Genomic DNA, 24,970 nt, shown 5'->3' with positions numbered 1-24,970 from the left:
ATCATTAGTTCATTGTCACCATAACCAGTTGGACTAGAAAGGAGAAGTCTAATTTTACTAATTTCACACAAGGAAAAGAATGTGAACCACAGGCTACATATGGAACCTTCTATAATAGTGGAGATCATCATCTCCCTGAATTTTTAGAAGGAATTTGACATCTATATTAAGAACTGTGGTGGCACAATAATTAAAATGCAGTATTGCAGGCTAACTGCCCACAATCAGGCGTTTGATCCTGAGTGGCTAAAGGTTGACTCAGCCTTGCAGCCTTCAGAGGTCAGTAAAATGAGGACCTAGATTGTTGGGGGAATATGATGCCATTTGTAAACTGCTCAGAGGGTAAAGCAATATGGAGCAGTATGTAAATCTAAGTGCTATTGCTATATCTCTAAACATTTTATTGTCATGACCTTTAACTGGGCAAAATAGTGTATCATAGGGCAACAATTTTTGAGGAAGGAAGGAGGGAGGGAGGCAGGGAGGAAAGGAAGGAAGGAAGGAAGGAAGGAAGGAAGGAAGGAAGGAAGGAAGGAAGGAAGGAAGGAAGGAAGGAAGAAAGATAGATCTCGGCTGCATAAGATTCTCTGTCCTAATATAATGCTTAATGATTTTTAAACTTGGGCTCAAGTTTGAGCTCCAGCTTTTGCTTTAGATTAGCACAGCTGGAAGGCTGCTAACACATTTGCCTAATGCATTCCATACCATAGTCCTTGACTTATGGCCACAATTGAGCTCCGAATTTCTGTTGCTAAGCTAGGAAGCTCTTAAATGAATTTTGCCCAATTTTATGATCTTTTTACCATAACCGTTAAGTGAATCACTACAGTTGAGTGTTAAGTCTTTCCCCATTGACTTTTCTTGTTGGGCATCGGCTGGCAAGATTACAAATGGTGATCACATGATACCGGAACATGCAACTGTCATAAACACATGCCAGTTGCCAAGCATCTGAATTTTGACGTCATGACTGTGGGGCTGTTGCAACAGTTGTGTGAAAAAGTTATGTCATTTTTTTCTGTGCTACTATAACTTTGAAGGTCACTAAATGAATGTAAGTTGAGGACTATCTCTATATAGGCATAAGGCAGCATTCCACTCTGATTAGCAGGCAAATTCAGAATTCAGACAAAAAATATCTTTTCTAAGTATTGGGGCTCCGTGATATAGTAATTCAACTTTGAAGGTTCCATCATATTAGTACTGAACCCAGTAAACCTTTTGCTAGAGACTCCAAGTATTAGACTCCAAGAATTCTGTCAACCTACTCTCTGTGAAGATGGACTAAAATTAGAATATATGAAATTGTATATATACTGCGTGCAAGAAATAACATAAAAATGATTTACATGAATACATTTCAACTTACAGTGACTTGGAAGATTTTTTCATTTCTGGCCATTTTCGACGTTGAAACTGCCTAATTTTTGAGACACAATGGGAGAGAAAAATTAGTCAGATATCTTATTGAAGAAAGAAAAAAAAAGAAAAAGAAAGGAAGGAAGGAAAGACAGAAAGAAAGAAAAAGAAAGGAAAGGAAAAGAAAAGAAAGAAAGAAAAAGAAAAAGAAAGAAAGAAAGAAAGAAAGAAAGAAAGAAAGAAAGAAAGAAAGAAAGAAAGAAAGAAAGAAAGGAAGAAAGAAAAAGAAAGAGAGCAAGCAAGCAAGCAAGTATGCTGGGTAGGCAATAAAATATTGAACATTTATAACATTAAAGTACCAAAAGGAATCCAATGTTTTGCTGTCTTCACCATAACCTAATTCTATTTGCCTATGGATTATTTCAATATTTAGTGTAGATTTACTTCTGGAGATGGGGAAACTTATCATTAGTAGTAGTACCTGTATTGTTCATAGCTTCCATCTTTAAGACCTAAATAAAGAAAATAATACTAATTAACAAGAGTTTATGGAAACAAGGGGGGGGGGAGAAAGCATATTGTAAAAACAAAATAAACTATCAAAAGTTTGTTTTAAGGACTGGTACCTGCTAAACACACAGGTTTGAGAGAACAAAACCATATCAGCTGAATGTAGAATGAGGCAGTTCAATCTACCCAATTCAAGTTATATTCCTATTAATAAATCCAAAGCTGGTTCACATTTATGATGCCCCAACTTCAGCTTGATACATAGGCGAAGTAATGGACTACTGAATTTAAATAAAGTCATTGAGTAAAGCCATTCTCTGCACTTTTTTACACTGCTATTCCACAAAGACACATATAGCTATTAACTAATATTTTATCACTTTAAACAAAGTTCCCAATGTCTGTATTCCTATTTATCTTACTAGTGTAATACCTATGATAGTTTCTAGAATTTATTTATAGATTCATAATTAATAATAATAATAATAACAACAATAAAGTTGGAAGGGACCTTGGAGCTCATCAAGTCCAACCCCCTGCTCAGGCAGGTAACCCTATACCATTTCGGACAAATGGCTGCCCAGTTTCTTCTTAAAAACTTCCAGTGTTGGAGCATTCACCGCTTCTGGAGGCAAGTTATTCCACTGGTTAATTGTCCTAACTGTCAGGAAGTTTCTCCTTAGTTCTAGGTTGTTTCTCTCCTTGATTAGTTTCCATCCGTTGCTTCTTGTCCTGCCCTCAGGCGCAGGACAATTAGAATTGATGGAATTAATGAAGACCTTTCCTATAACATCTATATTAAGTTTAAGTGTGTGATTAAAATCTATCCCTGATTTAGATTTCCTGTTTAAACTACTTAAAGATATATACAAGTGACTTGAAACAGTATCATTCAAATCAGGAGTCCTCAACCTTGGCAACTTTAAGATTTGTGGACTTCAACTCCTAGAATTCCTCAGCCAGCTAGGAGTTGAAGTCCACAAGTCTTAAAGTTGCCAAGGTTGAGGACCCATGATTCGAATTATTGGAGCACACTCCTCTTACCAAAGTGAAATAAAAACAAAACTTACCAAGCTCCATGTTTCGGGTCCTTGGGTTGCATTGTTTATGGCCTTTGCAACTTCTCAGTTCCATCAGCTGCACATGCAGTTGGTTGAGAACATCTCTATGTAGTGTGTTTACTGCATTAATTAGCTGCACATAGACACAATTTTTAAATTACTGTGGGTATTCAATGAGCACAGTAGAGATTGTATCGATTTTTTTCAGTAAGATTATTATTTTTAAAAAAACGAGTTGCAGGAATAATCAAGGGGCAGACTCTAGCATTCAGCTCTAAAAACCATACCACAATTGTGTGCACAAGAAAAAAAAGACAAATGAACTGAAGTGAAAGGTTTATGTGGAATCTCCCTATCTAGCCAATCAACATATTTTTTTCATGAAAGAGACCCAGTGAATGTTTAAATAAATGCAGTTCAGGCCAGTCTGTTATTCTCTATGGGGAGAGCATATGAGTTGTAACATTCACACACACCCTCCACTTCCACCTGAGATAGAAGGCTGAGAGAAAAATGATTAGAAGTCTGCACAAAAAAAATGAAACAGTTCTATGTGAATGATTGTGGAAAATCTGGTGGGGTTTCCATATGTTCTAAAAACACTCCAAATCTAAAGCAATTATGTGTCCATTTCTGCTTTTCTCTGGATAGAAAGGGGTGGCAAAGCGAAAGGTGGACTCCTGTCAGTCTGCTGGGAGGGTGTGTGATCACTCCCCCCCCCCCAAACTGGATACAGGCACTGGGATTCCTAACACTCAGAAGGAAGAGGTACTAAGAGAATGTTAGATTTCTACCACCCTTTTCTTGTTTTGAAGAGATGAGATTTTGGTGGAAAAAAAAGTCGTAATGGAGGCAACTGTAGAATTGAACTTCATCCTCACCTCATGAGGATGATAATATTATAAGCTCTCATTTGTAACATTGCCACAGGTCATTTTTATGTATACCCAGGTTAGTGACTCCAAAACAAAAGAGAGCCAACAAAAGAAATCTGGTCCCTAGTCAACACACACATACACACACACACATACACTCAAAAGGCTTATACTGCCCTTTACTCCATTCTTTCTTACTTCATACTGCCCTTCCTATTGCTCCTCCAACTATTACTCTTTGTGAGACCTACTGCTGGAGAACCTCTTGACTAAGCCATTGCTGTGCTGGCTAGGGAGAGCCTTGAAGCAGATATGTCAAATTGCCAGCCTGCAGGCGGGATGCATCACGCTGAAACTGCGCCCAGCCCATTGCTGGCAATAGGGAAAAAGTCCCGATACATTGCGCGACGTCATGTGATGTCGCAAGTTTGACATGTCTGCCTTAAAGGGATGGTACCAGCAGGTGTTGGCCATTTTATAGGCAGCCTGTCATCTCACAAACATCAATACAAAGTTAATACAAGTTCATGATGGAGAATAAATTGTGGGACCTGCAAACTGAAGACATATAGAAAACATGAAGTATGGAAAAGTTGATATATATGAAAAGGTTTTCTGCAGCCAACATTGGTGGAGTTATATCTGACCCACTGCAAAATGTAGTGTGCCAATTGATGTTATTAAAAATGGTAAATTTAGAGTAGAATCTTTTAGGGGTTTTTTGTGTGTGTATGAGTCAAAGAAAGTTGATCATATGCAAACTTTGAAGGTTTTTTTTTTAATTACCTGGTAAGGGTCAGTGTTCAGGTCAAAGTACTCAAGGAAGCCAGTAGCAAATTCACAGAACAGAAAGTTGTGTGTCTCATTGATTGTCCTCATACACCAGTATGTGTTGTTGTTTGCACTGGTACAGGCACAGAAAGGACCCACTACAAATAAATGTTAACATTTGACAACAGTTGTACTTTCTAAATAATTTTAAATGCTTTACATGCACAGAGATATCTCTTACATGTCCACAAGGGGGCAGTCTGCCAGTGCTGGTTGTCATGTGTGAAGCATGTCAGGCCTGGCATGCTACATGTGTCATTATTTTTTATTCTTTTGAGCAGCTTCCTGAGTTTCTTCTTTCGCCTCTGTTCTCGGAGGAGCCACAGCTTATCCTTCTCCTGAAAGGTTTTCCTGAACATAAAGATCAAGAATTCATAATAACTTACAAATTGCCTCATAGATAAAACCAACTGCTTTATAGACCCAGAAGTCTAGCAGCAAGGCAGAAGGCTATCACAGACAATCTGAGAAGGGATTCACCTCCCATCTCATTTCCTTTTTGTATAATAGCAAAGTTAATTTTGTGATGCTAACTTTATCTTCTTATTTTTTGGTATTGAGTGAGTTTGAGTTCTGGTAAGTGCCTGGACTATTCCCTGCAGTTTTCTTGGCAAGATATTCTTTGGAAGTGATTTGCCACTGCCAGCTTTTTAGGGCTGAGAGAGAGACAAAGCCACTCCTGATTTCTAGTCAGATGCCTTAGTTGTATACCAAATTGGGCTCTTAACTTTACTTACTCCTATTTGTCAGGACTAAGTTTCTCTGTCCTGTTTGTCACCTGGCCATCATTATGCTTATATGTGTGTAAAATAGCCTCCAAGCCAATAATCCAAAATCCTTGTGGTAGAACTCTACTGAGGTAATAAATGTGTGGCCATGAGAGAAATTTTCAAACAAACACCATGCATAATAACACTTACCCCAATCTCAGATTGTACACTGCTACTTTTCTTAAAAGTCTGTGTGAAATAGAGTCATTTTAAGTCCAAGTCTCTGCAGGACTCTCCACGAAAGCATATATGACAAATGGCTGTTTATTCCTTGCTTGACCTGAAGATGTCCCATAAGAGGAATCCACCCCTTTTGTTTGATACATTAAGTATTAAAGAGTCAGAACTGAAGAAGCTTCTTGGATGAGAAGCAAAATGTCTTCAAGGAAAAACAAAGTCCAGTTGCCTTGAGAAAGAGCACCTTTGGGTCAACCATGGCCTGGATGACTGAGAATGTCCATAGACATTATTAAAGCTTAGCCTCCATGTTCCTATCTATGCTATGCTAGCTAACACAATCATACAGTTTATTTTTTTTTCTGTATTGCAGACACCTATAAAAATAAGACACTTTTTCTGAATACTGAAGTGGTTCGGTTCAAAATTATATTACCTCCTTCTGCACAATACTGTCTTCTTAAAAAATGATTTAGTTTGTAGATGAAAGAAGTCAACCAGTTACTTTGAAAGTCTCATTATATGCACAGCTAAAAGAGCAGTTTTCGATAAGAATCCCAAATAATTGTAAACCATGGCCAACACAGCAGATTACATTCATAATTTTCTCAGACTTCTTGATTACCAAGCCAGAAATAGTAAATTGGAACTACTTTACATTTGTTGTCAGTTTAAGATGACTCTGAACTTACTTGAAAGGATGGAGACCAGATCCTTTGTGCCTCAGTTTGCCTTTGTGTTTTGATTGGAAGCTGAAAAACAAATATCCCTACAATTATCTAAAACACAATTCTTTATATTTTTATACTTGTGCTTCTCTACGCTGAAACTAGGGGCAGTTTACAAAACTGAGAAAACCAAGGATAATAATATAAAACACAGTCCTCTAATTGGATACATGGTCCATTCAAAACCTTTGTTTTAGTTTGCTGAAAGGTACTTGGCTTTGGTTTCCATGCAGTAAAGAGAAAATACACAACAAACTCTAAAACAAAGAGAATCAGAGGGTTTCTCCAAATTTGTTCCCCTTCAGCAAATAAAGAAATAATCTATATTGCATCAGTTTAGGCTCCAGTTTAAGAGTTTCTTGTAACTGTTTAACTGAAAGAGGAAGGGCTACTCTTTGTATAGGGGTTTATTGGTTTTAAAGTAAAAAAATGACATAGACATTAATATGAAATAAAAGCTGGATGATAAGTTGCTTTCCTACTCTGGCTGGCAGGCTGAATTGCAACATGATCAAGTGAAAGGGCTCCACTGCCCAGATCAGGCAGTATTTTCCACTTTGACCTTTATTGGAGGTAGACTATTACAAATCTCAGGATTGCACTAAAACTTACTCACAATCACTGAAATGCAGAATGTGAAGTTAGAAAGAAGGCTGACACAATGTCTGGGTGTGAGGATATAACAGTTGGAAACAATTGGACCAAAAATTTATTATATTGTAAACCAGGAAGTGGGTCTCACGTCCTGCTTGCTAGATGACTTCAGATAAATAGTAGCACTAATTGGGCTAAAACAGAAACTGATATTCTTTCTTTTCTCACTGGCGGTAGCAGCTCCTACCATGCATTGAAAGGTTGAAAGGCTGCTGATGGTGGGGAAAGAAGGGACATAATTATAGAAGTCACTAAGGAAATGTCTCTGATAAGAAAAATATTCTGAGAGCAGAAGCAATGTCTTATGGTTTCTGCTTGAAAACGTACCACTATAATCTATTTTTCCGCAGTGTCTGGCAGTGGGAGAACAAATATTTATGCTTCTTTTGCCCAGCTTCTGCCATGCACAGAACAGGAAATTTTGGAGCTTCTTTGGCCATGGTGCCAAGTAGGGATGTGCAAATAGTCAGCTCTGAGCTTGGAAATTATTTTTAAATCTGGTGCGACCATATTCACTGTACTCTTAAAGAAGCTGCAACTTTTCCTGCTTATTTAGTACTTACATAATAGCAGAAAAACACAAATTTGAGTGTAGAAGGTCTTAAGGAGGAGGCAACAGGTGCCACAAGCTTCTTCAAGGTACCACCCACCCAAGATCTGAAGTAACTTCACCACCTCAGAGATGAATACTGTAGATCTCTGTTCCTAAGTTTAGGCAATGAATGGGAAGCTGTGGTCACAAGGGCATCTTGACTGAAGGGGATTTTGGCCAGCTCTGTGCTAAACATTTGCTCTCTAGTTACGCTAATTAGAAACATACCAGGGCTGTGTAATACCAGTTTGAATTCAGATTGACAGTAGAGAATTTGCTTTTAAAATTTCTTTCAAAGCAGTAGAGAATTTTGAATAAATTCTCATGGGTAGTGTTCTTGTATTTATTTACTTAGCACAGGGTAAGTGTTTGAATATCTTGTTTTTCATAGTACAATAGTCTCTACAACAGGCAATCAGTTAGTTCACTGATTTCCATTATTCACTGAGTTACCAAAGGAGGTGATCATAAGGATCCCCATTCAGAGGCTTTTTCCTGGTGGGAAATCTGAGCAACCAGGGAAGCTTCAGAGTGATTGAAAGATGTGTAACATAAAACAACATATCAGTGGTACGTCTTTCCAGTTCTTCCAATAATGAATTTCAATTTCAAGATAATTTAAAAAGCACTGGGGTATAAATCCCAGGGGCCTTTGTACTCCAAAGAAGTTGAAGATCTTTAATTTGTACTTTCCAAGGTCAGAAAATTTCAAATTTGGAAAGAACTTCCAAAAGAAAGTAGAGTGTTAGCTATGGGAAGGTAAGAGGAACTGGCCTGAAATGTTATTTTTGTTTTTAATAGAAGAGTGTGATGAGACGTGAATGTTTTTTGGTTTTCTTTTTTGCCTTGCTGGACGAGACACAATAAGGCACTGGAATTATCAAGGCACTGGAGGATACCTGACTTTAATAAGATAAAATAGTCTTGTGTCTTATACTCTGTCTAAATTCATTAAATTCACTTCCTCCTTATTGCAGTTTCTGACTACAAAGAGAAAGTACCTTATCTTGTTACAATCACATTCCTCCGGTCGCTTCTTCTTTAGATGACCTCTTACCTCTCGCAGGTTTTTAATTTTGTTTTGTAAAGTTTCAATCTAATAATAATAAAAAAAGAACAAATGGATGGATGCAAAATTGATTGATTTGGCTGTCATTCAACTTGCCCAGATAATAGGCATTAAATTCCTTTCTTTAAAACCTCTCTGTATCCCAGTTATTTTATTTTAACGTGTTTTTTTGAAAAGAAGAGTTTATGCTAAAATTCCAAACTTTAGCCAGAAATCCAGATTATTACTACAATTATCATATATTGTTAGCTACACAGTTCACTGGTGGAAATTTGGAAGCAGCAGCCAGGACGTTTTCTAGCAAGGAACATAATTTGATTTTTGGAGGAAGATTTCCTAACTGCTGTAATTACAGCAGAGGCGAAAGAAAAAAAAAATATCTACCACTTTTCTTTTATTTGCAAGAAAACCTTGAGAAACAGCCAAGGGAGGGCAATTTATACTAGCACGTACAAGTAAACTGAAAAAATTTGGAATGAATGTGGTTTTTTCCACTATGAAATGACTCATTTTTTGTTTTATTGTTTTTTTTTAAAGTTGGGGATATTTTAATTGATGGTCAACAAGTAATTCTCATGCATCATGTATCATGAAAGTTCAATGATCTATGGGTAATTTAATAAAAAATCCGGGGGAAATGATGTGCATTTCTGTCAATTTCTGAACTATCAAAAAGTACGACTTGTAGGTACTATATGTTTATATGTGCACTTTGAGGGCAAGAGGAAAATAGGAAAAACAGGGCAGTTCTAAATCTTTAATATACTGTTAATGCATAATTTTATATCCATTTATTCAAAAACTTCTTATCCATATGTTCCCTGCGCTGCCCTTTTAGTAATTAAGGATATTAAATTAGCTTCAACAATGCCCTTTTTCAGAAGGATTTGGGACTGAGCAGAGGCCTCCACAAAGAGAAATATTTTTCACATCCTCTGGCTTCCTCTACCCTTAAAATCATATCCAGAGGAGTAAGATTTCTTAAGGCAACGCAGAATGTGGCAAAAGGAAAAACTGATGATTATGGCTTCGTTAAGGAAAACTGTGTTAAGAATATGTTCACCTTTGTTAAGTTCTTCCAGAAACAAAAGGGAACTATTATATGCAGTCTATTTTGGTCAGCAAAATTGCCCGAATCACAGGCTGTTAAATTGATAATCAAAAAGCATCTTCTCCACAAGATGTTAATAATAATAATAATAATAATAATAATAATAATAATAATAATAATAATAATAATGATAATAATAATAATAATAAAAAAGTTGGAAGGGATCTTGGAGGTCATCTAGTCCAACCCCCTGCTCAGGCAGGAAACCCTATACCATTTCGGACAAATGGCTGTCCAGTCTCTTCTTAAAAACCTCCAGTGTTGGAGCATTCACAGCTTCTGGAGGCAGATTGTTCCACTGGTTAATTGTTCTAACTGTCAGGAAGTTTCTCCTTAGTTCTAGGTTGCTTCTTGATTAGTTTCCATCCGTTGCTTCTTGTCCTTGGCGCTTTGGAGAATAGCTTGACTCCCTCTTCTTTGTGGCAGCCCCTGAGATATTGGAACACTGCTATCATGTCCCCCCTCATCCTTCTCTTCGTTAAACTAGACATACCCAATTCCAGCAACCGTTCCTTATATGTTTTACCCTCCAGTCTTATTTCTTATTTCAAAGTCAATCCAGACATCAGCCAAAGCTGGTATCAGACTATTTAACATTCTGCCTTGCTGTCATTAAACACTGATCTTTTGAAGGGGGGGGGGGTCTGACAAGGCGACAACACTGAGAATTGTGCCTGTGAGAGTAAAGCCTGACAAAAAAGTCCACTCAAGGGTCCCTGGAATTTGGAAATGTGATTCAAAGGGTGATTCACACGGGCATAAACACTAACCTCATGGTCTATATGAAGCTTATGGTCCTTCCAAGCTTGTAATGATTTATATAAGTCTGTGTCACATTGAACAGTGTCATTCTCTAAAATGTAGCATCTGTTCAAAAAAAAAAAAAAGGAAAAGGTCATTATACTGGAGGCAATGACTAGCTGTTGGAAACAGACAGCATTACATTCATGAAGATCATTTTTTTTTTGAGCTAAAGAAAGAGGGGCAACTCCCCTACTGCAACCCGAGTAAACAATCTGTGCAATGGAAACTTGAATTACTTGGAGGAAAAAAATACTGAAATACTATAAATATTTTTTTTTAAAAAAATAAGTAAAATCTTACAAAGAAGCCTAAGTATAAAGACAAACACTGGCACTTAGACATGTTTGTGGTCTTGAGTATGCATTCCCAGAATTTAGACAAACATTTAACAAAATGTATTAGGCAACCTTGTTCTTAGGTGTAGTAATCCTGCAGGTAGTCCTCTACTTACACCCATTCATTTAGTAACAGTTTGAAGCTATGATGGCACTGAAAAAAGTGCCTCTCACAACCTCCCACTTGCAATCATTGCAGCATTCCTGCATTGCAGCATTCACTGACCACAATCCGGTGCTTGGCAACCAGTCTGCATTTACAGTGGCTGCAGCATCCCAGCATCATGTAATGGCCATGTGACCTTCCCAGCCAGCTTCTAGGAAACAAAGTCAATGGGGGAAGCCAAATTTGCTTAATGAACGGGGCAAAAATGGTCATAAAATCGCTCACCTGGTGACTCACTTAATAACTGCATTACTTAACAACAGAAGTTCCAGTCTCAACTGTATGGAAAAACTCTAACACTTATATAGTGTATGTTATATTATGTTTAATTGTTAAGCGGACACAAACAGGACCTTATTTGCTGGATTATGAAGCCCTCTTACTATGGGAATTACAGAATGCAGTTAAGAAAATATACATCTAGCTCACTGGGTTAAGCCTGGTGTTTTGCTTGTTTGTTCCCATATATTAAGGCAGAAAAGAAGCATGGTACCTTCCTCTGTAGAGCTCTTGGTGTTCTCCAAGCATGCTTTCGTCATTTCATTACCAGGCTAGGTAATATCATCAGTGCATCGAAGAATAGAATGTCCTGCTTGTTTATATGTAGCCTTGACTGCAGCATGGTGTCTTCCTTGATTAGGGCATTGTTCTTACTTGAACCATTACATTCAGAAAACACCAACAACCCAACAGTTCAATCCTGAGCTACCTATATTCTTTACTGTTAGATCTGTAACTTGCAATTTTCCCTCCTTTCTATGATGCAATGTACAATGTCCCCCAATAGATAAAATGATCCCGATACATAGTGCTATATATGTTTGTATGTACATATAATGTTGCATATATATTCAAGTATATAAAAAACAAAACCCACAGCCTACTAATTAATCTCTTCAAAGACTTACCGGTGTGTCACTTTTATTAAGTTTGGTGTAGTGTTCTCTAAAATGCTGCCAGTGCCACTGTATTCCTCCATATCCTTAACATCATCAACTTCTCTTCTTCCTCCTTTTCCGCCACCTGATTCTTGATCATTTTTGTGTTTTGTGCTATTCCATGGTAAAACAGGTTGATAGCCATCCTCCAAATCCAAATTATACACCTTTCCATCAAGCTCAACAGACACTGAACGAACTGAACGACTTCGAATGTAGCTCGTTTTGTATTCTACATGAGAAATGAACACAATTTATGTGTATTTAGCAGGTCAGATATGGATTGACAGAAATTTATTGCTGAAAAATTGGTTAGATCAGAGATGGAAGAATTCTTTATTTCCAAAAATAATATTTTTTTTTCAGACAGTGATCTAATTCTATGAAAAGTAATCAATTCCTACATACATCATTCAAATTTTATTATAAATTTAATACTGCTAGGATAGACCTTACTATAATAAGGGCACATCATTTGCTTAGTTCTTGTTAAAACTTCTATTTTTCATATAATGTTATGATTTCAATTTTTGAAAATGTACTTTTGAATATACTGTTTATTTATTTATTAATAAAATTTATGTGCCGCCCAATCCCTAGGGACTCAGGGTGGCGTACAAAATTAAAACAATAAATATAACAATAAAACAGTAAAATAAGTGCATTCATACAGCATGTCCCAATCACATCCCGGCCCCCCTGGGGACATCAACCCCAGGCCTGCCGGAACAGGAGAGTTTTGACATTTTATTGAAAATTTATGGAAAAATTTATTGTTACTTACTAAGAATGACCAACCACAACCAGCTAAAACTGAATGCATGGATGGATGAATAGATATAAAAGCCAAAGGAAATGAAACTGCAAAAATGTATCTTGTTTTATATGACAGCTGAGAATAATTTTATTTTATTATGCTTGGAAGGTTTTAGAAAAACTAAATTAACTTTGGACTAGCTTTTCCTTGTGTAAATTATCTTCCAGCTAGTATGAGATCATAGAGTTAGAGAACTAATATGCATCTGCTGCAATATTCATTGCTCTAGGATTAAGAGCTGGCCTACAGAAGATCTTTAATGAAGATTTTATATGGCCTAAATTTAAGGAAGTAATCAAATAGTTTTTAGTGTATGTTCTTATATAGGGAACATACTTTTTACTGAAATGGTTTATTTCTACATTCTTGCCATGTGATGGCAGCAAAAGTTCAGAAAGTTAGAAAAGAAGTAAAAATAAATGATGCTCAGTGTGAATATTTCATGCATTCTAAAGAGCCACAGAAGAACTTTTATTAATGGTTTATGGTGCTTTTTGCTTTCAATTTCCTTTGAAACTGCTTTCCCGTCTACTGAATTCTGAAAAACAGGAGACTGAAGACTATTACTCCATATTTCTCATCTCTAGTTACTCTCTTTCAACTTTTTTTCCTATTAACCCAGCAAATCCCTGCTCCTTAAACGCCAGTTTCAAGCTTTGTTGTATTCTATTTCTCTTTCACAATTTACCCATATGAGTGAAACTCTAGATGGCAATTCCTCTTCCCTCTGGTCATGAAACCCCAGGAAGTTCCCAAATTTGAAATTCTCCCTTTCAATTCCCAGAAATTGCCAGCAGTTTCAAAGCTCACTAGATGGATTTTTGGAAACCTAACTGGATGGCTTTACCCTCGCTTCTCAGACTCAGCAGCATTGGGTAGGATAATAGTATTGATTCATATAGAAATCTATATCTGTCCACTATTTCTTATTTAATCTCATTTCTACTAATTCATAAGAAGGAGTCACTGTTTGCACAGCATTTAGGAGTGATGGGCCGGTAGCGTTATTCAGAGTATTCACAGAGTACAACAGAATTATTCACCAGCCTGGGATTCTGAATTTCCACCTGAGGCTTAGCCAGGTGAATCATAGCTTTAGGGGAAAAATAGGTTCTAATTTATGAAATGTTTGACTAAAATGAGGAAACTCCCTTCCCTTTTAATACTAAGAGGAAATTCTAAGAAGTTACACCCAAAAAGAAGAAACTAAAAAGAGACTTTCTCAGCAGGAATCTGTTTCCTTTGTTATGAACCTTGTGTTTCCATTTGCTGGTATTAAAAAATATACCCCATTGTAAAATCTGAATAGAATATAACATTTATAAATGCTGAACAATTTTCCAACAACCAACTAATTACCAAAAATGAATCTGTTGCACTGTTTGTCATTCAAATAAGAGATTTTAATACCAACCACACAGGAAGTGGTGTTTTTCAATGAAATTCAAAGAAGCAAATTCTTTTTTTATTTTGACTGATACTGTGGGTGCTCAAAGATCTGTAAAGCCTTCTGAATTTTCAATGTTTCTGCATAACTATGATCTAAAATGTGATCTGTTTACCACACAATTTCTAAAACTAGATAAAGAGAACTAATTAAATACATGAGTCAAAACAGCTTATATGTAGCTAGTTGGTCAGAGTTAGAGACCTAAATAAAGATAAATGAAAAATAAATCACCCTTGGGAACTTTTCATGACTTTTTAGACCCTAAATTGATAATATGCACTTCTACAAACTAAAAAAAAAGGGCTCATTAGATTAATTCTCTCACAAATCAGTTTTTCAATAGCAGACTAGGGAAAGGATGGGATGATTCTGTAGTTTGTTACAATATTGCACTGCAACATCTGGGACAACTGCAATAATTGCAGAGAAAATGAAGTAACGTTTTCTTAGAAAACCATAAACTTTTACTTGCGTAAGTGCACTAGCATTCAACTTGTTATCTATTTTCTCATGAAATACCATTCATGAACAATGGGAAATGAAACCAATGCAAAGATATTTTATTCCAAGTTGCTACCGGAACAGAGGAGAAATGGGCTGCCTCTAAAGAACAAAAAGTGGAGATGATCATTTTTCACTAGTTCTCATCAGCAGACCAGGTGCTACAGATGGTGGTAGACCAGGGCCCACAGACAGCAGCAGACCAGGTGCTACAGATGGTGGCAGACCAAGGCCCACAGATGGCAACAGACAGGTGCTATGGACGGCGGCAGACCAGGGCCTACAGACGGCCGCAGACCAAGTGCTACGGACGGTGGTAGGCCAGGGCCTACAGACGGCAGCAGACCAAGTGCTATGGATAACGGTAGACCAGGGCCTGCAGACAGCAAAAACCAAAAAGAGGGATTCTCAAACAACAAACTCATGGAACAGGTGACTGATACTATTGTGGTATGCAATACATGTTCCATGTATGTGCTTATGCCCAAAGAACACTCAAACTGTACATGCATTAAATGTAAACTATGTAAACTACTGGAGGAAAAAGTAAGGAACTTAGAGGCAACTCTAGCCAAACCCCAATCTACGAAAGAAAGAAAGCTATACCCAAACTGAACCAATTAATGAACAATTAACTCCCAGAGGATTTGATCCTACTGATAAACCCTTGAAGACAAGTGGAGGTACGTCACACATAGAAGAAAACACAATACTCAAAGAAAAAAGCAGCATACAACTAACCCCTTCTACCCAATCCAACCCAACCAGAAACAGCCCCATTAAAACTGAGCAATCAATTTCTCCCTTTAGATGGAAACACGCAGACCCACAACCTCCCCTCAAAAAAAAACCCAACTTCAAATATCCCTTAAAAAGTCACATCAACAAACACACCAGAGATAAACAAAAAAGCACCCCAGACTGCAGCCCCCCAAAAAGGAAGGCAAGTGTTGGTAATAGGAGATTCTATCCTCAAAGGAATGGAATCATCCATCTGCAGACCAGACATACAATCCAGGGAAGTATGTTGTCTCCCTGGAGCAAAAATCAAAGATGGGGCTGAGAACCTAACCAAAATAATTAAGCCTACCGATTACTACCCTTTCCTCATCCTCCACATTGGGACAAATGACACAACAAAGAACCTGAGTGCAATAGTGAGAGATTACAAACAAGTAGGCAATAAAGTTAAGAAGCTAGGAGCACAAGTAGTGTTCTCATCTGTACTCTCAACTTAAAGCCAACACCTATTGAGGAAAAAAAAATTCTAGAAATAAACCATTGGTGTCATCAAGAAAACTTTGGTTTCCTGAATCATGGACTGCATTTCCTACACGAAGGACTCCTGGCAAGGGATGGGCTGCACCTCACGAAAACAGGGAAAAATGTACTCGGAAAAAGACTGGCCCAACTCATCAGGAGGGCTTTAAACTAAAATTGAGGGGAGAGGGTGACCAATCTTTAGAATCTCTAGAACCTAAAACCAATCATAAATCCCAAGACAAACAAATCAAACAACGAGGTAGGCAGAGACAAGAAAAAAGAAAAACCCAAACAACAATCAGGAGATTCAGGAAACATACCCATGGATAGGCATAAAATGCTTTATATAAATGTTTATAAAAAAATGCTCAAAGCTTGGGGAACAAACAGGGCGAACTAGAAGCAATAGTACATGAGGGAGTGTATGACATAGTTGGCATTTCGTCCCTGGTGGGACAAAACCTATGAATGGAATGGACTGATGGATGGATACAAATTGTTCAAAAGAAACAGGTTTACAAAAAGAGGAGGGGAAATTGCATTATATGTAAGAGATACATATCTACAGAAATGCACATGATCCAAGATAAAATCTCTCCAGAATGTATATGGATCAATATAAAAGAGAAAAAAAGTGACATTGCCATAGGTGTATATTACAGGCCACCCAACCAATCAGAAGAAATAGATGAACTCTTTGCCAACCAGCTAACAAATGTATGCAGGAAGCATACCACAGTAGTAATGGGAGACTTCAACTATCCAGATATCAACTGGGAGACAAACTCTGCACCGAGTAGGAGATCAAACAGATTCTAACCAACCTAGCTGACAACTTTGTCATCCAAAAAGTGGAGGTGGGAAATAGACGTAAAGCTATACTGGACTTAATTCTAACTAATAGAGAAGAAGTGATAGAGGGAGTTGAAGTTGCCGGACCTTGGGCGAAAGTGACCACGTCATACTAGAATTTAATATAATGCAAACACTAGCAATAGAAAACAATCCAACCACTGTCCTGAACTTCGAAAGAACTGACTTTAACAAACTCAGAGAGCAACTTGAAAACATATCCAATTTTCTCTCTGTCCACCTTATACTAAACAAAAATGAAGTCTGGGTTATTCTAAGTTTTTTTCTCAAGATGATTTCAATCTCTGGACTGTCTAATCTCTTCTCCGTGCCTTCTATTAATGGCTTGCTCCTTCTTTCCCTCTTTAATTTTTCTTTTCTCCATAGTCAGCTCTAAATTCTTTTACACCTAAGCAATTTTCTCTGGATGGCCCACATTGCCATTCTTCTTTTAGCTATCAGGATCTAAATATACCTGCTCCTCTCTTTTTGTATGATACTTACGATAATACAGTACATTTTCAGGGAATAGAGCTGACATTTTAATAAAGACTGCACAGTTATATGTGAAGAACCCATCTTTCCAGAATGTTTGTTAAAGCATAGGGTTCAGATGAGGAGCTTCAATAGGGAGAACAGAGCTGTTTCTTCCTTAATAATTTTAAAAATGGTTTTAGGTACATACAGGGCACAATTACTGTGATCTTGGGAGTCCTGTACATTTCAAACAGAGGGAGAAGTCTGTATGGTATCTTAAAATAAATTTAAAATTGATTTATTTTGCCATCCATTTTGGATTCTGAAATTTCATACAAGGCTTAAACATTACGTGGGATATAGAGCAGCAAAGTCCCTCAACTGTTGTCTAAAAGTAGGTGAAGTCTAAGAAAAAAAGAGCTATATGGTTAAGACATTATCTAGAAATCTACATTTCCTGGGCTGTGTATTTTAATGAAATATTATCTAATGCAGTGGTTCTCAACCTTTCTAATGCTGCGACCCCATAATACAGTTCCCCATGTTGTGGTGACCCCCAACCACTTATACATCACTGGGTGCCAGGGGCGTGGCCAAAGAAAAGGGGAAAAAATGGCGGACAGCCTTGTTTGGCGACCCCCGTGAAATGGTCGTTCGACCCCAAATGGGGTCCCGACCCACAGGTTGAGAACCACTGACCTAATGCTTCAGATAAATTGGAAAAGTGATGGTGCTATAAATGTAGCCATTGTTAAAGGACACACATCAATCTGGATCATTCTTATATATATTCCAATATTCTGTTCAGCTAAATGATTGGGGTAAATCTGGGTTTAATCTATTATTAAACCCTGGTAAGACATTCCGGTAAGGATATTTGTATGATGGATAAAATGTGATTATGGTTGATAAAATGTGCTGAATTTTATTTGTTTCTCCTTCCGTGGTATACTGAGATTCTTTTCATTTATTATTTGCATGCATTGTTACTCAAAACAGATGTAATTAATACATGCATTTTGTTCCTTTGTAAAATTACTACAATTTATGGTGCATAATGTATTTTAATGTATGTCTTGAAAGGATATACATTCTCAATGTTTCTGTTATGGCCAATTTTATATCTGGATCCCATCCTTGTTCTCCTTTCTTTAAAATGAATGCTGGGATTTTTTAAAAGAAGAATGTTGAAAAGGGAGTACATAGAAATAAACATAATCAGATGTCAATATAAATTCATTTGTAGTTATGTTACAATCAAAATCTAAATTATTGAGAGTCAGATGACATACTTTTTTAAGCTGCCACATTACACAGAATGGAACAGTAAAGAATGGCAGTTAACATCACAAATTGACCACAAGATTTGTTTTGTTTTGTTTGTTTTTGCAACATATAGAGGAAACATTCACACATCCATGTACAATTTATAATTTTGTTTCTTTTCCAAATAGCTTATGGGACCTTATGCTGAAATGAAACTCTAGAAATGCAATAACAGTAATTGTGAGAGGGACCTTGGAGTCCTAATGGTCGATCACTTAAACATGAGTCAGCAGTGTGCGGCAGCAGCCAAAAAAGCTAATACAATCCTTGGTTATATAAACAGAGGCATAGAATCAAAATCATGTGAAGTATTAGTATTGCTTTATAAAGCCTTAGTACGGCCACATCTGGAATACTGCATCCAGTTTTGGTCACCATATTACAAAAAAGATGTTGAGACTTTGGAAAAAGTTCAAAGAAGAGCAACTAAGATGATTAAAGGCCTGGAGACTAAAACATATGATGAACGGTTGTAGGATTTTGGAATGGACAATCTAGAGAAAAGAAGGTCCAAGGGGGACGTGATAGTATTTGAACCAGAATGCAAGACAGGAAACAACAGATGGAAACTAATCAAGGAGAGAAGCAACCTGGAATTAAGGAGAAACTTCCTAGAAGTGAGGACAGTTGCTTTCAGACGTTGTGGGTGCTTCATCACTTGAGGTTTTTAAGAAGAGACTGGACAACCACTTGTCTGAAATGATATAGGGACTACTGCTTGAGCAGGGGACTAGACTAGAAGACCTCCAAGGTTCCTTCCAGCTCTATTCTGATTAAATAAATGTACATGAATATCAGCAATATATTTGATATTTCCATATAATTAGATTTTGGGGCCCTGGGAAATCTTAATGCTTAAGAATGTTTTTAGGCTTAATTATATTCAAATTCTATGAGTATGAAATATAGTTTGCATTGAAAACAGATTTACACTAGGTAGACTAGAAGATAAGAGGAGAGAAAATAATAGCAGATTTAATATGATCTGTGATGCTTTAGGTCATCTTCAGAAAATGAGGGATTTCTACCTCCAACGTCTAAGTGAAAAACAGGAAATCTAATGTGTGAAAATTTGATGTTGTCTTAGGAACAATGGAAGAGGAAGATCCTGAAGGGAAAAACAAAGTCTTTGTGCTCAGAAGATCCCAAGTTCAGTCCTAGATATATCTAGGTATAATGAAAATACTATCTAAACTCAAACCTCTATATTTTCTACCGATGACTCATAAGTATAAACAGCTTCCTATGCTCCAAAAGAATTTACCCCACTTACTTTTGTCATTTTCAAAATTCTGAAATAGCTTCATCTCGGTGCCTATACAATACAAAATAGTTTGTAATCCTTATACAAGTGATGGCAAACCTTTTAGAGACTGAGTGCCCAAACTGCAACCCAAAACCCACTTATGCATCGTCGAGTGCCAGGTGGGCATGGCCCATTGGATGGGCATGGCTGTGGTGGTAACGGCAGACTGGGTGGGACTAAAAAGTTCAATCAATCAATTCCAACTTTGCAAGATCTTTTTTCTCCTGTGAGAAGTTGAAATTGACTGAATGAAACTTTTTCTTTTTTTGCACAGGGTGGTGGAAGCCTAAAGCGAAAAGGTTTTATAAAACCCAGCTGAAGGCCTAGGACTGGGGCGACGGTGCGTGTGCCCACAGAGAGGGCTCTGAGTGCCGCCTCTGGCACTTGTGCCATAGGTTCGCCACCACTGCCTTATATGCTGCAGTTCCACTAGCCATTTCTGTGTGAGCCAAGCCAGTTGCTAATGTGCATAAAGTAGCCTGTTGCATCTAAAGTCAGAGATGCAGCTTGGTCTCAAACTATGACATGTTCTCTGAGAATCTCTCCAGTTTCTGCATGCAGAGCAAAGTGGATAATATCCACTCTTCTTCCTCTTAGTTTTATTTGCTTGTGAGAGAAATAACAAAGGAAGAAAGGAGAAAATCTCCCTTACAGCACCCAAAACATGACATTTATGTATTGTAAAATGTTCTGTCCCAGACAAAGCATTAACTACCTGGAAGAAAAACATCTGGATAGTGTACAGCAAATGAATTAACTACTGTGCATTTATTATGTGAATGGAAGATTATTTGGAAAGGCCCTCAGGTTTCTGATACTGAAGACTGAGAGACATAATTGCACAGCCTAACTGGGATGCCACAGGGATATTTAAAAAGTTGCTAATACATTTTTTGTGGAGTTCTTTATCTGGTTTAAATTTTATAAGTGGAGTTCAGGTATCTTCAGCATAATGCAGCTGAAGATTGTTTATCATGTTATGCTAAAATTATAAAATGAGTTATATTTAGGGTTATAATTTTTAAACAATTTAACTGAACCACAAGCTTAAGCATTATTTAAAGATTTTGCCATGCATTCTTGGCAGTTGCCATAGCTGGTGATTGTACCTGAGAACCAGTAATTTTATTCACCTAAAAATTAGCTTAGTAGTTACTAATCAGCTTGCAAGGCAAATATAAAGGAAGAAAATCGATTTAAACTCCGTTTGAAGCTTGTGCCAGGTCATTACTGAGAAAGTCTAATCTGCTAAATAATTAAAGCTCTGCACTTGTGAAGCGAGACGAAAGCAACTTTACAGACGAATAATAATTCTGAGCTGCTGTTGGGCTCTTTTAATCTATAATTAAACTATGCACACTTCAAATGCATGTCTGTGCATTTGTGTGTTGATTTTCAGCTGACTCAAGTTAAAGAAGAGTCTGTAGAATAGGTTATGCCACAAAGTGCCTGAGCCTTGCCAAAGAAAATCAGCAGTTTTTGGAGCCAGCTCCACTTTAATGTGAAAAGAAAACATTGTATGGGAGCAACAGTTTTGGGAACAACATCTACCTGTGCTCTTATTATGGCTAAATAATGCTCCAATACCCTGAGAACTAGTCAAGTGCAGAATGCAGGACTATTGTAGTTTCTAAAAAGGAATAATGGATATTACCACTGCCTACTTTTGAGAGTACAGATACATACAAATAGTTACTAATCCAGCATTTATCATGGTGCTTAAATAAGCACCCATTTAGTTGGTACTTATTTAAGCACCCTGATAAATGCTACACTAACTTGCCAGAGAAGTTACTGTATATAAACAGGGCACAAACCCCACACTCACTACACTGATGATGTTACCTAGTTGGTAATGAAATGTTTGCAAGCAAACAACCAAGCTCAGAAAGATCCCAAAACTCCACAGTTCAATCCTGACTTATAAATCTCCTCCTGATTACAAGATGCTGAGAGTGAGGGCACTAGAGGGAGTGAGCAACTTAAGGTCCAACAATCCATAACTGAAAATTGACTACTGTACATAATTCTTAACTATGGTGGCTGAGTGATTAAGATGGTTGGGCTTATCAATCAGAAGGCTAAGCACTGCCCCCATTTAGCTTGAAGATAAATGTTGATTGGGTAGGGCTACTTGCTTAGTTTTATAATCCAGAAACATTTAATTTTTTTCTTTCTCTTTTCCTGCAAAGAATGTTGCTTTTTTAAAAGATTCTTGTGGTTAAAATATTTCAAACATGTATATAATAAATAACAGTCACAATCATATGGCAGCACTGAGCAGACTTTATCTGATCGTGAAAAAAATCTAAACAATATCAGACCTAATTAGCACCCAGACTGGAGACAATCAGGAAATCCTAGTGTAGGATGATAGACTGGAAATCAAAAGCGCCTCCAGGAAGACAGAATGACAGACCACTGTTACATGGCTTATGTAGCCATTAGGAGGCAAATTCAGCTTTAATGAGATGTTACTTTAATCTAGATCTGTAACAGACATTTTGCGTTGAATTCAATTATGACTGTCTACTGAAATTAGATCAGTATAGATTCTTCTTTTTAGGACCCCATGAAATCTGCTGTTAAATTTTGAAGATTCTCTAGAGCAGGGGTCCCCAACTCCTGGACCATGGCCCATTCACAACTGAGTGGGGTGCACACACAGCTCCATTTGTACAAGTAGCAGGTATGTGCTCACGCAAATGAAGCTGCATGCACATACTGCTCACACAGAACCATATCCTCTCCCCCCCCCCGCCGGTCCACAAAACTGGAAGGTTGGAGACTGCTGCTCTAGAGAGCAGGAGAAGAAAGAGAGGGCAGGAAGATCCACTGCAAAAATCAACATTCACAAGTGCAACATTGGATGTGGTCCAGTGCTTCAAATTTATTGATCTCTAAATCTAAGCAGACCTATTTTTTCTGTATGAGACTGCTCGTTCACTGAAATCTATGAGAGATTTTCTCCTCTATTAAGGAGTGGCTTGTGAGGAGTTTGGAAAAAGCATTTACCGTACTATGGTCAATGCACTGCAAACTTTTCATTACCGTGCAAACTTCTTTTTGATTGATGGGTGTGTTATTTGCTAAACCCTTAAAAATGAATTGTTGTTTACTTTATTCACTACTCTCCCAAGTTTTAGTTATTTTGTATTATTGAAACATTTTTAAGCTGGAGATTTTTTTAGTATAAACTTTGCTTAATTTCTTAAATATGTAGATTTAAATAGGTTAGTTATTTATAATTTTTTCTGCCATCACAGAAACCCCCAAGAACTTCACTTACTCTTCTTAGAGAATAATTTCTTTCGCCGTCCAATGGGACTCAGCTTGTATTCATTCTCATCACAGCTGCAGTCCTCATTATTCTTGCTGTAATACTTGGGCAGAAGATTGGAGATTCCTTTACTACTGTCTGGAGCCATAAGGCTAGCTAGGCCTTTGCATTTATGCAACTTCAACTTCCCATTGGCATCTTCCACACACTGCCATTTCTGGAAAAGCAATAAAAAAAGAAATAATGGAATAGTAAAGAACACATTCCTTCCATATACCTTTATATTTGAAATTAGTTGGTATTATCAACAAGGTGGAAACATAGGATAGTGGAGAAAATCATGCTTGAAAGAGGACTTCCTTATATTTGTGAACCTGTGGTCCAGATCGTGTGAAGTTTTCTGAAGCCAATCAAAAAAAGTAATAGAGCAGGATATGTTCTTTTCTCAAATAACAACTTTCTAGAAGCAGTATTAGAGCAGAATAAGCACTCTTCTAGAATAGAGTGCTTCTTGTTCAATTAAATACTTTGCGATATAGAAAGTTGTGTTTTCCTATTTGGTTTCCTCTCTCTAATCTACTAATTCTAAGTGTAGAGGTGTCAGATCTTCCATCTTTGGCTTGGCACCCTGCTGGCATCCTGCCATCAAAGGCTAGGAGGTAAGTGTGGGAAAGGAGGACAAATGGGCAATAAATATGTATGGGGATGTGATGGGAAATAGGAAGGAGGGGGGAATGACAGCTTGACAAAGACCAGGAAAGCACAGAACCAGCTTGTGCCAACACTCAAGGCCATGCACTCTGAGATTGGAATGTAGTCGTCCCAAACATCTCAGTGTTTTTAAACACCTAGGCAGACTCTTCATTGGCTGAAGATGAACTGGTCAGGGGGGGAGGGCTGGGATAAGGGAAAAATGTGTAACTTTTTGCATGGGAAATTTATTTCTAACCTGACTTTACTGCAGTCACCAGCCTTTAGTAAAAGAACCTATCGCTTCACCAAAATGAACTTGAGGATCTTTCTTTCCGAAGGGACCTGACTGGGGCAGGTCTGACATGAAGAACAGTTGGTTGGTATTATAAAACATGAACACTGACCCTAGCAATCATGGAAACCAGTGCAAGATTTATAGAGCCAAAATGTACATGGGTGCTGTAAATGTCTACATGCACATGCACACCCTCATATACCAAGACATATTGAAGACAAACACAAATCGAACAGTCAGAAACTAAAAAAAGGAGTCTAAATGAACCACAACCAAATCTTGTTTTTCAAAACAAACAAGACCTTTCTTGCAGTTTAGTTCAAAAACTGAAGTCTGGAAGTAAGAACAAAGGAAAAAAAAAAACCATTGTACCACCTCTGCCTGGAGCAACTGATGAGGAAAGATGCCAATGATTATAGAAAAAACTGAACAAAGCATCACTAAGGTAGCACTCATCAACAACTGCAGTTGTTCTATTGTGAGGCAAGAACAATGATGCCATCTAGTTATTTTTTTCAACAAGTATGAGCTTGTAAAATTTTCTGGAGACAATTCATGATTTGTAATGAAAAAGGTTAAGAAAGCAAAGATAATTGGGGGAGGAGGGTTATAAAATACTTATAATTGTTTAATTTTTATTTAAAAATCAAAGTAACAGTGGTATAATAAAACTGCAGGATGCTTCTTCAAAAACAAAAACAAGGGAAAAGCATACTTTTTTATAAAAAAA

General features: G+C 37.3%; 1 protein-coding gene across 5 annotated transcripts in view; it reads right to left on the bottom strand.

The window, feature by feature from the left end:
* Positions 1–24,970, bottom strand: part of SULF2 (sulfatase 2) — a 298,168-nt gene that overhangs the window by 3,885 nt on the left and 269,313 nt on the right. For 4 of the 5 annotated variants that reach the window (XM_039351249.1, XM_039351250.1, XM_039351252.1 and 1 more), the window contains 10 exons: positions 23,262–23,469; positions 11,951–12,212; positions 10,508–10,604; positions 8,559–8,653; positions 6,276–6,335; positions 4,818–4,987; positions 4,592–4,734; positions 2,940–3,063; positions 1,841–1,871; positions 1,370–1,420 (listed from right to left, as the gene is read on the bottom strand). In XM_039351249.1, coding sequence (XP_039207183.1) covers positions 1,370–1,420; positions 1,841–1,871; positions 2,940–3,063; positions 4,592–4,734; positions 4,818–4,987; positions 6,276–6,335; positions 8,559–8,653; positions 10,508–10,604; positions 11,951–12,212; positions 23,262–23,469 — 1,241 coding nt within the window. The other variant, XM_039351253.1, reaches the window with a different exon arrangement.

The sequence above is a fragment of the Crotalus tigris genome, unplaced genomic scaffold (assembly GCF_016545835.1).
Source record: "Crotalus tigris isolate CLP2741 ecotype Arizona unplaced genomic scaffold, ASM1654583v1 scf7180000018371.15429387391:27106975, whole genome shotgun sequence".
NCBI classification, from domain to species: domain Eukaryota; kingdom Metazoa; phylum Chordata; class Lepidosauria; order Squamata; family Viperidae; genus Crotalus; species Crotalus tigris.
The sequence above is the reverse complement of the archived record's forward strand: the minus strand, read 5'-3'. Positions and strand labels throughout refer to the sequence as shown.